This window comes from Ursus americanus, chromosome 24 (genome assembly GCF_024610735.1).
Source record: "Ursus americanus isolate L20-20 chromosome 24, mUrsAme1.1.p, whole genome shotgun sequence".
Taxonomy (NCBI): Eukaryota; Metazoa; Chordata; class Mammalia; order Carnivora; family Ursidae; genus Ursus; species Ursus americanus.
The window spans coordinates 19,995,495-20,009,919 of NC_142150.1; the positions used below are offsets into that span (position 1 = coordinate 19,995,495).

At 36.9% G+C, this 14,425-nt stretch overlaps 1 protein-coding gene across 5 annotated transcripts in view; it reads left to right on the forward strand.

Moving 5' to 3' along the window:
• Positions 1-14,425, forward strand: part of HIPK3 (homeodomain interacting protein kinase 3) — an 87,015-nt gene that overhangs the window by 17,849 nt on the left and 54,741 nt on the right. For all 5 annotated transcript variants that reach the window (XM_045808530.2, XM_045808533.2, XM_045808534.2 and 2 more), the window contains exon 2: positions 10,771-11,869. In XM_045808530.2, the coding sequence (XP_045664486.1) occupies positions 10,773-11,869 (1,097 nt within the window). In that variant the 5' untranslated portion in view covers positions 10,771-10,772. The remainder of the gene's footprint in view (positions 1-10,770; positions 11,870-14,425) is intronic.

The window sequence follows — 14,425 nt, forward strand, 5'->3', positions numbered from 1 at the left end:
CCTGGAACAATTGCTAGATTATGGTCTAGGTCCGTTTTCAGCTTTGCTCTCAGAAGTGATTGTACTTCTTAGGCAGTAAGAGTCTTTGTTGACCTACAAGTCTTTAAGATTGGGTATTGCCCTACTTTTTGTCAGTCTGATGGGTATAAAATGGCATCTGACTGTAGTTTTAATTAGTGTTGTCCTTATCACTCATGAGGCTGAGAGTGAGTCTTTTGGCATGCCATTTCCTTTTCTGTGAATTGCTCGTTCATATCTTTTACCCATTTTTCTACTGAATTTTGCTAAATACAGTGTGATTTCTTCGGATCTTTTATTCTGTGTGTTTCCAGTATCTTCTTTGTTTCTATGGCTTATTTTTGTTTTTGGAATCATTTGATAAGTGCATACAAGATGTAGTTTTTAATAAAGTCAGATTTTCCAATCTTTTTATGCTTTTTCTATCTTGTGTAAAGAAAACCTTTCTTCTTTCAGAGGTTTATGATTTGTTAAAAACATAACATTAATTTTAAACTGAAAGGCATAAAAATATAAACCTCTATTTAGGCTGACCAGGATATGTTTTGTGTTATGAGACATTTATAGGTGCAGGGTTTTTTCCCCTTCTTTTAATGTTCTTTGTAATGGAAGGGTAGAAATATCTATAATTTGGGGAAGATTTCCTTCCCTTTTATATTTATCCTCTTAAAGGAAATTCTAGCACTTTAGTTGGAGAATAATTAGAGCATGTGGATATGAAACCATTTAATGAGGGACAAATACAGCACCGTAAACCTCACATAAATTCACAGGTGGTCATTATATGATAAAAATTTGGGAAATCACTAACTGGAGATATAAAAAAAAATAAAGCAGTGAAGATCTTTCTCTCTTTTTGGATGGGATAGGGTGAGGTGGGTAGCTGTTCCAAAATGAAGCACATGGTTATTACCTGTTCATTCCATACAAGATATAAAAGGAGTTTATAAAGTGCTTTACCTTTGTAGTTAGTACATGTTAAAGAAAAAAGGCGGGAGTGATTACATTTCAGGTAAATTAACTTGATTATTTAAAAAAAAATAATACCCCAAATTTGAATTTACAAATGAAAATAATTTATAGAGGGACGCCTGGGTGGCTCAGTCGGTTAATTGTCTACCTTTGGCTTGGGTCATGATCCCAGAGTCCTGGGATCAAGTCCTGCATTGGGCTTCTTGCTCACTGGGGAGCCTGCTACTCCCTCTGCATGCTGTGCCTGCAGGAGACTGCTTGTGTTCTCTCTTTCTCTGACAAATGAATAAAATCTTAAAAAAAAAAAAAAAAAAAAAAAAAAAAAGAATTTATAGAAGAGTTTTCCATAGGATTAAATTAGCTGTTTTTTCATTTCTTCCACAAAGTATGATTCATTTTGATGTCCTAAAAAACACTGATAGGTTCAGTATATTTTATTGTCACAAATTAGAGTTTGGGTACTAATGAAGGAAGCTAAATTTTCTTTTGCTTCAAGTGATTGAATCTTTAAACTTCAAACTTGTAACACTGAGAATAGGCCAACTGCCTGTTGTCAGATATAAGTACGGTAAAGGTAGAATTAAAATAATATTAAAACATTATTTGATAATATTTATAGTCAATATAGCTATAAGACATTTAAAAAGTGAGTTCAAGGGGTGCCTGGGTGGCTCAGTTTGTTAAGTGTCTGCCTTTAACTCAGGTCATGATCCCAGAGTCCTGGGATCGAGCCCTGTATGGGGCTCCCTGCTCAGCGGAGAACCTGCTTCTCCCTCTCCCTCTGCTGCTCCCCCTGCTTGTGCGCCCTCTCTCTCTGTGTCAAATAAATAAATAAAATTTTTTTAAAAAATAAAAAGTTCAATATAATTTTCATAAATTACTAACTCATTTATCATTTGAAAAGTAAGTTTAAATTAGGTTAATTAGCAGAAATTTAAACTTCAACTCAAATAGTACAGCTTTTGGCTAATGATTTCCATTTGTGGTATCCTAAGTATTTCAGGGGCTCTTAACGTATTTTTTTGAGTACATACAACAAATTAATAGTAATAAAAATATTATGTTTATGAGATAATCCAAAATAAAGCCAAAATACCATTGCTGGGCTGCCTAGGTGGCTCGGTTGTTTGGGTGTCCAACTCTTGATTTTGGATCAGGTCATGATTTCAGGGTCCTGGGATCAAGTCCGATGTCGGGCTCTGTACTCAGTGGGGAGCCTGCTTGAAGTTTCTCTGTGTCTCCCTCTGCTCCTCCTGGTGCCTGTTCTCTCTCTCTCTCTCTCTCTCTCTCAGATAAATAAATCTTTAAGAAATACCATTGCAATAACAAATTGTTCAACTCACGGCTTTAATCAGTCACTGTGTCATTAAAATAGTGTAATATTTGTTTTTAATGTTCTTCTCTGTATTTAATACCTTATCTTTGAGTTATAAAGCTCCTAAGAAAAATGTCCCTTTATCTACCCCATGAAATGTTGACAAGTTTTCAGTTGAAACATATTTCCAAGGTATATCTTTTTCCTAGGTATATTCATGAAAGCAAAGTCTTTATGGATAAACCAAGCTGGAATAATCTATTATTTACATGAAACTAGATTATAGACCATATTGCTACCATTCTATCTCCTTTGATCTCTTTGTCAGACTTTGTGAAATCAAGACAGGCATTTGTATAAAACTTAAAGTTCTGATAAAACTGATGTTTGCAATATCTTATTAAAAAATAAACTTGAAAGGCACTTGGCTGGCTCAGTCAGTGGAGCATGTGACTTTTTATCTTGGGGTTGTGAGTTTGAGCCCCACGTTGGGTGTAAAGATTAAAAAATAAAATCTTTATAAAAAAAAGTTTGAAATGATGTAAGGCTCTAGCATAGCTCGAGGCTTTTACTCATTTAGCTCTGTTCTAGACTTTGAGGAATGCAAATGTAGTTTAAGAACAGTGTTATTTCAGGGTGTCTGGGTGACTCAGTTGGTTAAGTGATGTGGACTCTTCCCTTTGGCTCATGACTGGCTCAGGGTCCTGAGATTGAGCCCTGTGTCAGCCTCGTACTGGGGATGGAGCCTGCTTAAGATTCTCTTTTTCCCTGTCCCTCTGTCCCTCCCCTGAGTGCACATGAGTGCTCTCTCAAATAAGTAAATAATAAAATCTAAAAAAAAAAAAAAAAAAAAAAGAACAGTGTTAATTTTTCTTTGGTCCACTAGCTGGGTGAATTAGGTTGACTCTGTTATTTTCAAAAAGGCATTTTGCAGTGTTGAAAGTCATTATTAGAGTGATGCACAAAGCTCCTTTCTTGAAATGACTAAATTACTAATTTGCACATAAAAATGCTTTGGTAAAGACCACCTTCCCTAAAGTGCTTTTACTTCTGTGAGAAAGTTTTGCTTTTGAATATTGCCTCTCCTAAAGTGTTTCACTTCTTAGAAGGTATGATGAAATACCTGAAGTGTGTCAGGAAAAAGATTGAGAGAATTCAGATTTAGAATTTTGGATTCATTTGCTGCTAAGAATCTTTAAAAATACCTTTTGTGTTACATAAGAGAAGTGTTAATTTTGAATCTATTGTACTAGAAGGAGAGGAACTAGAATTTAGCAAAGAGTATTGGGAATTTGTGTGGTGGGAGATAGATAATCAGAAAGAGATGGTAGATCACAGGAAGAGATAGATAATATTTTAAGGACAGGATGTGAAGTACTGTGTTGACATGGACAGGTCAGATCTTGATGTTTAATTGAGACGAGGGAGAGAAAGAAGGCTAGAAGAAATGTTTGGATCCAGGTAAAGACAAGAATGATGGGGATTTGGTGTAGGGGACTGCTTGTGTAGGGTAGGTGGTGGTTTTGCTTTGTTTTTTAGCATTTTCAGTGATTTTTACATAGTGCTTTTTAAATCTTCTTGTATCTGGTGCTGATCGTAGTATGCTGAAAGGCACTTATAATCTGTAATGTGTGTTTGGTGATTTGAATGAAGACGCATCATTCTGTTAGTGAACTTAGTATACTAACCGTGTAGAACATATCATTACTCTTTTCACATAGGATAATTGTCTAGCTCTGTTAGTTTTGAGGACATCAGATTAAAGGTACATTGGTACATTGTACCTGATAAAGCAATCTTAACTGTATTTTTCATTTCCTGTTCCATCTGTCTCCCTTTACAGAGTTTGGTAATAGGTTCACTTTTGAAAATGAACTGCACTTGTGTCTACCTTATTTTAATATATATCTCCTGGAAACAATTGATAGGTGTGTTGAGAAGAGAACTCTGAATGCAGGGTTTTCGTGTAAACAGAATCAAAGGTTTACTTTGATCTAGTATAGCTATATGCTTATTTCCAGTTGAATGAAAATATTCTCTAAGGTAACTTGCATAGAGGTGCCTTTTTAAATTGGTGGTTGTATTGCTTTTGTTTTTTGGTTTTTTTTTTTAATTGTAGAATATTGGCTACAAATTTAATACTTTGCTTTCTTAACCCATTTTATTATGAGATAATCTCTTAGTGCCCTGAGCTCCTCTTTATGTTAAAAAACAAATTTGTCTTAAGGTTTTTGTTTTACTTGTTCTTTTTTTTTTTTTTTAAGATTTTATTTATTTATTTGACAGAGACAGCCAGCGAGAGAGGGAACACAAGCAGGGGGAGTGGGAGAGGAAGAAGCAGTCTCCTAGTGGAGGAGCCTGATGTGGGGCTCGATCCCAGAATGCTGGGATCACGCCCTGAGCCGAAGGCAGATGCTTAACGACTGTGCCACCCAGGCGCCCCCTACTTGTTCTTTTCATTTATTTCTTCTTGTTGGTATTTAGAAATGCTGATCATTTTCATATTTATATCTTAATTTAAAACTTGATTCTTTTAGTTATATAATAATTTCTGTACTTTCCACTGATAGTCTGAAAACACTGGGGATTATTCAGTAGTTGTTTGGGAATGCCCAGCTAATAATGTGGGTTTCTGTAGAGTTTAGTTTTAAGTGTAATGTTTAATATTTGTCAAGAACTCAAATGAAAAAATAGAAGGCTTACTTGTTACAGCTACTGATGATGTCAAGCTCTGGATGTTAGTACAGCCAGTATTGATGAATTAGATTAAAAAATCACAAATGAGATACCACTTCACACCCACTAGGGTGGCTATTAAAGAAGAAAAAAATAAGAAGTGTTGGTGAGGATGTAGAGAAATCGTAACCTTGTGCAATACTGGTTGAAATGTAAAATGGTATAGTTGCTATGGGAAATAGTATAGTGATTCCTCAAATTAAAAATAGAATTTCCATATAACCCAGTAATTGCACTTATGGGTATATATACACAAAAGAACTGAAAGTAGGGTCTTGAAGAGAAATTTGTACATCCATGTTCGTAGCAGTATTATTCACAGTAGTCAAAAGGTGGAAGCAACCCAAATATCTTTTTTTTTAGAAGATTTAATTAATTTATTTTTTGAGAGAGAGCATGCATATGTGAGTTGGGGGAGGGGTAGAGGGGGAGGTAGAGAGAGAGAGAATCTTATGCGGGCTCCACTCTCAGTGCAGAGCCCTATGTGGGGCTTGATCCCAGGACCCTGAGATCATGACCTGAGCCGAAATGAAGAGTTGGATGCTTAACCAACTGAGCTACTTGGGCACCCCTAAAGATTTTATTTTTAAGTAATCTCTACACCCAGTGTGGAGCTCAAACTTACAACCCCAAGATCAGGAGTTGCATGCTCCACTAAGTCAGCCATGTACTACCCCCAAATATCTTTTGGTGGCTGAATGAATATACAAAATGTGGCATATTCATACAATGAAATATTATTTAGTCTCAAAAAGGAAGGAAATTCTGACACATACTGCAACATGGATGAACTTTGAATACATTATGCTGAGTGAAATAAGTCTTAAAAGAGCAAATACTGTATAATTTCATAATATGGGGTACCTAGAATAGTTAAGTTCTTCCAGAGCATAGAATGGTGATTGCCAGGGGCTGGGGGTGGGGGCAGTGGACAATTGTTTAATGGGTAGAGTTTCAGTTTCGGAAGAGGAAGAAAGTTCTGGAGATGGATAGTGGTGATGGTTGCACAACAGTGTGAATGTGTTTATGCCCCTGAACTGTACACTTCAAAATGGTAAATTTTTTTGTTATGCATATTTTATCATAATTTTTAAAGAGAAATTTAAAAATTGAGGTTTGAACAACTAGAAGGAGAAAGTTGAGTAAGGAGAATGCAAGGCATCATTGCCTTTACTCATCTATTTGTGATGTCACAGTACATTTTAAAGAAGAACCCAGTTACATATGGGCTTTGTATAAGTTTGGCAGAATTATTCACAATTTTCATATTGGCTAGTAATTTGTATGTAAGATAATAAAGTATTTTTATTTTTGCTTCCTCCCTCCCTCTTCAGGAAGCCTCAAAAGGAAAGAAGAAAACGTTTTGGCTAGTGGTAGTCAGACACATGCTTGCGGGTGTCAGTATTGGTTACATTGCTGTTTTGGTAATTGTAAAAGGATGTGAAGAATTTGGATAGAATTCAGATGGGTCTTAAAGTCTTTTAGAGGGTTGGAAAAAAAAAAGACCTATTAATCAAAGTTAAAGTACTTGAGATTATTAAGCTTGAGGAATGGAAGCTTAATGGTTTTTCTAACAGGAGTCTTCACGATCCTCTGAGTGATATATTATAGGCAGCCCCAGCTTACGAAGGGGTATTTCAAAACTTCATTTCTTAGTCAGTTGATAAGAACAAATGACAAAGTCATGAATAATACAGCTACAGAGGTATAACGTAGTTTGAATTGCAATGAAAAATAATAAGAAATAATAGTATTGTACTGAGTATTTTGGACTCCATGGACTTAAGCAGCTCCCGTACTCAGCTTACTATATAAAATCCATAAACTCCGAGCAGAAGATACTCTTACCAGGTCATGAGTTTATCTGGTGGAGGGTTGGTAGAAGGAAAGACTTAATACCTGGATATGGCAGGGAATCACAGTGGCTAGGTTAATTAATAATTTGGAGTTCTTTCCTTTTGGTCTTTTATAACCGTTATCTCCAGCAGCACCCCATCCCCTTCTTAGATGCTATGTATGTTATGTGACATTCCTATCTGTGTTTATTTTTTTAAAGTCCCCTTTGAGATTGGCCCCACATAGCGCAGTGGTTGGTGAGGGGTGATTTTCTAAGCCTCCTTTAGGTGACCTTGGTTGGGCCCTTGGCTTAACTGTTTGCTTTCTAGTTTGGCATGTTGGGAAAGAAAAGGTAAGAACCGCAGGATTCAGAAATTGTAGTAGATTCTTAAATATCTCTAGGTTCAGTTACGTGGATCTCAGCTGTCATCCACATAACACCGTGATTTAAAATGGTGTGGATTGAGATGCCTGGGTGGTGCAGTTGGTTAAGCATCTGCCTTCAGCTCAGTTCACGATCCCAGGGTCCTGGGATTGAGTCCTGCATTGAGCTCCTTGCTCAGCAGGGAGTCTGCTTCTCCCTCTGTCTGCTGCTCCCCCTACTTGTGTGCTCTCTGTCTCTCTCTCTGACAAATAAATAAAATCTTTAAAAAAAAATGGCTTGGATTGGCCAAGAGTGGTATGTGTTCTATTCTCTAGGACTTCATCCTGATTTTTTCAGACTCAAGGTCCCTGAATTGGTAGAACTTGAATTTGCTACGGTTTTCGTACAGACTAGATCACTTTCTTTATCAGATCTTAGTGTGAATCGAAATGGCCTTGAAAGCTTGTGCACATGAAGATGCCTGGACTGCACCACAGACTTACTGAATCAGAATCTTTCTGGGTGGAATTTTAAATATATATTTACTTATTTAACTTTTTATTAAGGAAAGATATAAATAAACATATTCAAAAGTAGAACCCCTTTTTACTATTAAGGTCCTATAACGAACGATTTATGGCTAATCTCATTTTATTCATATCCCCATCCATTTTCTCTTTATTATTTTGAAGCGAATCCCGGATGTATTGGTTCATTTCTAAATAGGAAATTTATCTATTTTAATAGGTTTCTCAGATGATTCAAAAATGTATTTTGAACAGGCAGTACAGGTACATAGTAAAAATTAAAGTGTTGTGAAAAGGATATACAGTGAAAAGTAAGTCTTTGTCACTGCCCCCAGTATTCTTGTTACTCTTCCCTGAGACAAAGAAACCAACAGTGTCTTTATGTAGGTACAGATACTTCAGTGTATGTGCAATTATATACATACGTAATTCTTTTTTATTACACATGGTGGTATCTATTGTACACATTTTTCTGAATCTCGCTTTTTATATAATGATATGGGAATCAGTCCATAACAGGGTAGATTGTTTTCGTTCTTTTTTTAAAAAAATACTTATTTTAGAGAGAGAAAGGTGGGGGGGGAGAGCGTGCGTTAGTGTGCACACGCACACAAGTTGGGGGAGGGGCAGAGAAGGGGGGCAGGGAATCTCAAGCAGGGAGTCTGCTTGAGCACAGAGCCCCATGCAGGCTTGATCTCATGACACTGAGATCATGGCCTGAGCCGAAACCAAGAGTGGGTTGCTCAACCTACTGAGCCACCCGGGTGTCCCTGTTTCCATTCTTTTTAAAGACTGTAGGTGGTCTGTATATCAAGGTGTGTTTACCCAGTTTTCGAATGGATATTTAGGCTATTTCCAGTACTGTGTTTCTTTACACAGTACTGCACAAATATTCTTTTACTGTATTTGAGTTGCCTGATTGTATGTTAGTTTTGTTAGACAAGGCCAAATTGCTTTTCTGCTGAATGTGTATGGTATGTAAGGTTTTCTAGGCCCACCAGTTCCATTTTAAAAATGTTTTTCATGTCTCTCCTATTTATGTTCAAGCTTTTCTTTAAATCCACAAGTATATTTATAATAGCTGTTTTTGAAATTTTTATCTGTGAGTTTCATCATCTGTCTCTCTGAGTCTGTTTCTGTGGGTGTGGGGTCACAGAAGTGGTTTGAAATGAGAATCGTGATAATGCTAAATTATTGAAGATAAGGTTGGGGGTCCTCACAAACAGCATTAAGTGAATTAGCAGATGGGTTCGGAATGGTTAGATGGAGTTTTCAGTGTGGCTTTGCTTCATTAAAAGGAGATTAATTGGTGGAATATTGAAACCTCTTCTGATGCTGGATGAAATGGTTTGGAACTCCAGGATTTTAATTTATGATTTCCTCTTACACATTGAACATCAAATCTTAATTTGTCTAATAAAGTTTTATTGCTTATTTCTTACCAGAGCCAGGTCAGTTTAGGAATGTGGTAGGTAGTTAACAAGAAATGTTTAGGGGGTGCCTGGCTGGCTCAGTTGGTAGAGCATGGGACTCTTGATCTGGGGTTTATGAGTTTGAGCCCTGTGTTGGGTGTAGAGATTACTTAAAAATAGAATCTTAAAAAAAAAAAAAAAGTTTTGGAAGTTGAAGGAGGCATAAATTTATGCCTTTTATCTGAAGGGCAATGTATTTTCCTGTTCCTTTTACTATACCCCAGCTATGTGACCTTGGACAGTTTTCTAGTTCCTTTGAGTTTTAGTTTTCTTAACAGCAAATTGGGAAGATATTAATATGATTAAATAAAATATCGCAGGGCCACCTGGGTGGCTTTGTTCATTAAGCATCTGCCTTCTGCGCAGGTCGTGATCTTGGGGTCCTGCGACCAAGCCCTGAATTGGGCTCCCCAATTACTGGGGAGTCTCCTACCTCTGCCCCTCCCCTTGCTCGTGCTCTCTCTCTCTCAAATAAATAACATCTTTTTAAAAAAATATTACAAATAAAGCATTTGTTAAAATTCTTTGTATAGTAAGTCCTTCAATAGGTGGTGACTCATTATTTTAAATATTATATGTGTTTCATGTTATGATGGTAGTCTGTTATTTTTGAATTGGAGAATTGATGTTTGATTCGTTAAAACAGTAGGAGATTGCCCAGTTAATACAATACAGATTTTTAAATTGCAGAGAGTGGAAATATTTTACAATTAATCTGACCTGCTCACGTTTCTTGAACATCGACTCTAAATCCTGGGAACTTTGTTTCAGATCTAGTGTGAAAATTACAATGTAATGTAATGTCATGTCATGAATGCTAATTAGAAGAACATAGAAGCTTTAATGAGAGCACTGAACACCCAGCTCTGGCCTACAGGGTGAGTGGCGAGCGTGTGTCCCAAGAAAATCCTCAGCAAGAAGGTGTTCACACGTTGATCTGAATGTAAAGAAGTCTGCTTAAGGGTACAAGGGTGGATGTGGAAAAAGACAGTAAGAGAACATCATGCAAAGGGACCTACATCTGGCTTCTATACTTATTTTTACGATTGATTATTTTTCCTGAGGCGATTCTTGAGTTTTAGATTTAAGGATTGTGACTGTAATATGTAATGGGTGTTTTCTTTCATTGTCATTGGTTCATAAATGATAATTTGGTGATAGAATGCTTTACCTTTGCCAGATGTGTATAGTTTAGGGGTCTGTACTTTTCCTTTTGGGGGAAAAATGGTTGGTACAGTTCTTAGGGCATATCTTGGTGATTGCAACTGCTTGGTAAATATTTTTTGATTAAATGAATGCACTCAGCTCTTTATTTCCAGTCTTTTATGCAATACTCAAAATAGCTGAAGCACTAATTAGCTAGGAGATACTGAAATACTTACCTTCTTCAGGGAAAAAAATCTTAATGGAGTTAAATTATATTTACAAATTATGGACTTGACCCTTGAAAGTTTTCTTACATGATTTTTAAAATTAAAGACAAATTTTTGTAGTTAATATGTCGTTTTTCTTTCCTCTCTCCCCACCCAGGTATGGCCTCACAAGTCTTGGTCTACCCACCGTATGTTTATCAAACTCAGTCAAGTGCCTTTTGTAGTGTGAAGAAACTCAAAGTAGAGCCAAGCAGTTGTGTATTCCAGGAAAGAAACTATCCACGGACCTATGTGAATGGTAAAAACGTTGGAAATTCTCATCCTCCCACGAAGGGTAGTGTTTTTCAGACAAAGATACCATTTAACAGACCTCGAGGACACAACTTTTCATTGCAGACAAGTGCTGTTGTTTTAAAAAACACTGTGGGTGCTACAAAGGTCATAGCAGCTCAGGCGCAGCAAGCTCAAGTGGAGGCACCTCCGATTGGGGCGTGGCGACACAGGTTAAATTTCCTAGAAGGCCCCCAGCGATGTGGATTGAAGCGCAAGAGTGAGGAGTTGGATAATCATAGCAGCGCAATGCAGATTGTCGATGAATTGTCCATACTTCCTGCAATGTTGCAAACCAACATGGGAAATCCAGTGACAGTTGTGACAACTACCACAGGAACAAAACAGAATTGTACCACTGGAGAAGGTGACTATCAGTTAGTACAGCATGAAGTCTTATGCTCCTTGAAAAATACTTACGAAGTCCTTGATTTTCTTGGTCGAGGCACTTTTGGCCAGGTAGTGAAATGCTGGAAAAGAGGGACAAATGAAATTGTAGCAATCAAAATTTTGAAGAATCACCCTTCTTATGCACGTCAAGGTCAAATAGAAGTGAGCATATTAGCAAGGCTCAGTACTGAAAATGCTGATGAATATAACTTTGTACGAGCTTATGAATGCTTTCAGCACCGTAACCATACTTGTCTAGTCTTTGAGATGCTGGAACAAAACTTGTATGACTTTCTGAAACAAAATAAGTTCAGTCCCCTGCCACTAAAAGTAATTCGACCCATTCTTCAACAAGTGGCCACTGCACTGAAAAAATTGAAAAGTCTTGGTTTAATTCATGCTGACCTCAAACCAGAGAATATTATGTTGGTGGATCCTGTTCGGCAGCCATACAGGGTTAAGGTGATAGACTTTGGGTCGGCCAGTCATGTATCAAAGACTGTTTGTTCAACATACCTACAGTCTCGGTACTACAGGTAGGTGACAGCTACTTTTTGGCTCTTTAGTAAATGTTGAATTTTGGCTAAATGAAATAAGTTTGTGTGCATACATGGTGAAAAAGACAGCTTGGATAAGTAAAGAAATCAAGATCAGTTTAGGTTTGAGGTGTTAAAAATTTTTAAAATTTAGGCATAAAATCTGCCCAAACAGGATAGAAATACCTGCTGCAGTTCTGAGCCAAAGACATTGGGTCGGTTATTTTTATTGTTAATAGAAGACCTGAAGGAATGGTAGGTGATTAATGATGATCAAACAGAAGTCTTCAAATGTTGGGAGAGGTTTTTAGTAATTTTTGTATATATCTTTGGGCATTTTGGCACTTAAGAGAACTAGTTTATTAAAGACAATCAGATGTAACTGAATACTTAGAAAAGTTATATATGAGAATTCAGAAAGTTATTCTGATTAGCGATTTTAAGATTCAGAAGATTCAGACACACTTCCATGGCTGCCATAAATGTTCAGGAGACTTTTCCATAACAAGTTTGATTATACTCTTTTCATCTATATGTTATGGGTAATGTTATTTTGGTGTTGGTGCTATGGGTAGAATTTAAAGAAGAAAATAACTTCCATGTAAATACTGATAAAGTGCTATAGTGTCATGATTAATATGGTGCTAGCCTGGCGTATATTGGTAGTCTTAAGGACTAATGATTACCAAGATTCAAAATATCTTCTTGAGTAGGTAAAATTGTTTTGGATTCATAGCTCTATCATTTTGAGAAATTGTTTTCATTTCAGCTAGAATGAATTTATGGTCTTGGTGAACTCTAGAGCCCCAACACAGTGGACAAATACAGAAGCTGCCAATATTGGCCGTTAAGAAGTTAGTGAATAGACAGATACATGCAGTTTATTGTTGGAGATTGTTAGAATTTGAGGATTATAAATTTAGACCTGGCAAGGGGTATTTTCTGGTATTTTTTTTTGAAGATTTATTTACTTATTTTTAGAGAGAGAGCACACGTGAGCGTGAGCACTTGTGAGCATGAGTGGCGGGGAGGGGCAGAGGGAGAGGGACAAGCAGATCTGTGCTGAGCGTGGAGTCAGATGCGGGGCTTGATCCTAGGACCCTGAGATTGTAACCTGAGCCAAAATCAAGAGTCGGATGCTCAACCCGCTGAGCCACCCAGGCGCCCCTATCTTCTGGTATTGTATCTACCTTTGTACAATACCTCTCACTCTGATTAGTTTCTTGCAAATACATGCCTTAGTATCCAGGACAAGATCTAGGAGAAATTAATTAGCTACTACAAAAACCAACTCCACATATATGCCTTGCCATTAGTAGGTCATTAGGAGTCCCACATTTATGTCAGTTAGTGATAATTTATTAAAATACGTATTAGAGGAGCGCCTGGGTGGCTCAGTCGTTAAGTGTCTGCCTTTGCCTCAGGGCATGATCCCGGAGTCCTGGGATCAAGCCCCACATCAGGCTTCTCTGCTGGGAGCCTGCTTCTTCCTCTCCCACTCCCCCTGCTTGCATTCCCTCTCTCGCTGGCTGTCTCTCTCTGTCAAATAAATAAATAAAATCTTAAAAAAAAATGTGTTAGAAATCAGGAACATAGCCTAATTTATTGTTTAGTATATCCCTGATTGTAAGATTTTTAGTACTAGAGTGCTGAGGTACTATTCCTTTTAAATGGTTTAAAAGATATTGTAGGGGCACCTAGGTGGCTCAGTCAGTTAAGCATCTGCCTTCGGCTCAGGTCATGATCTCGGGGTCCTGGAATCAAGCCCCACAGTGGGCTTCCTGCTCAGGAGGGAGTCTGCTGCTGCTCTCTCTCCCTCTGACCCTTCCCACTGCTCGTTCTCTCTCTCTCTCAAAAACAAAACAAAACAAAACCCAAAAACTATAGTTGTGTCAGGGTAGTCTTATTTAATATATCATATAATTACATTTATTTGATCCTCTGTACTCCTGACAGATTTATTTAATATAATGGAATACAGGATTAGCATTTAGTTCATTTTTCCCAGAAAATTTATTTTAAAATATTATTTAACAGCATGAGAAGAAAAGTGGTTTTTTCCTTCACTTTGTGTTCTATGGATTCTGTCTTAAGAGCTTTTAGTTGTCAGCTAGCATATTATATAAACCCCCAGGCTCCAGCTGCTTGGGCTCTATATTTAGTTCACTTGTTAGTAAATGACTTCATTTTATTTGGGTCCTGCATTATACTGCGTATCAGATTTAGCTCTGTGTGATACCTAGACTCCTTTTTTTTATTTGAAATATTTTGGATGAGAGTTAAAAAAAAAACACTTTATTTTTTATACTTGAACATTTATTAAACATTTATTAAATGTTTCAAGAAAGTAAAGGAAATCCTTTAAAAACCAATCAAATGCTAAATGTTTTACAGTGTTTATTTCTAGTATTAGGCCTTTGCACAAATACTAGCCTCTGTTGGGAGTGGAAAAAAAAGCTATGAATAATTGCTAAGTACAATTACTAAGTTTCTAATTTGTTTTTCTGTATAAATTTCAAGTAGATAATCTGAATTTCACAGGGTATACAATTGCTA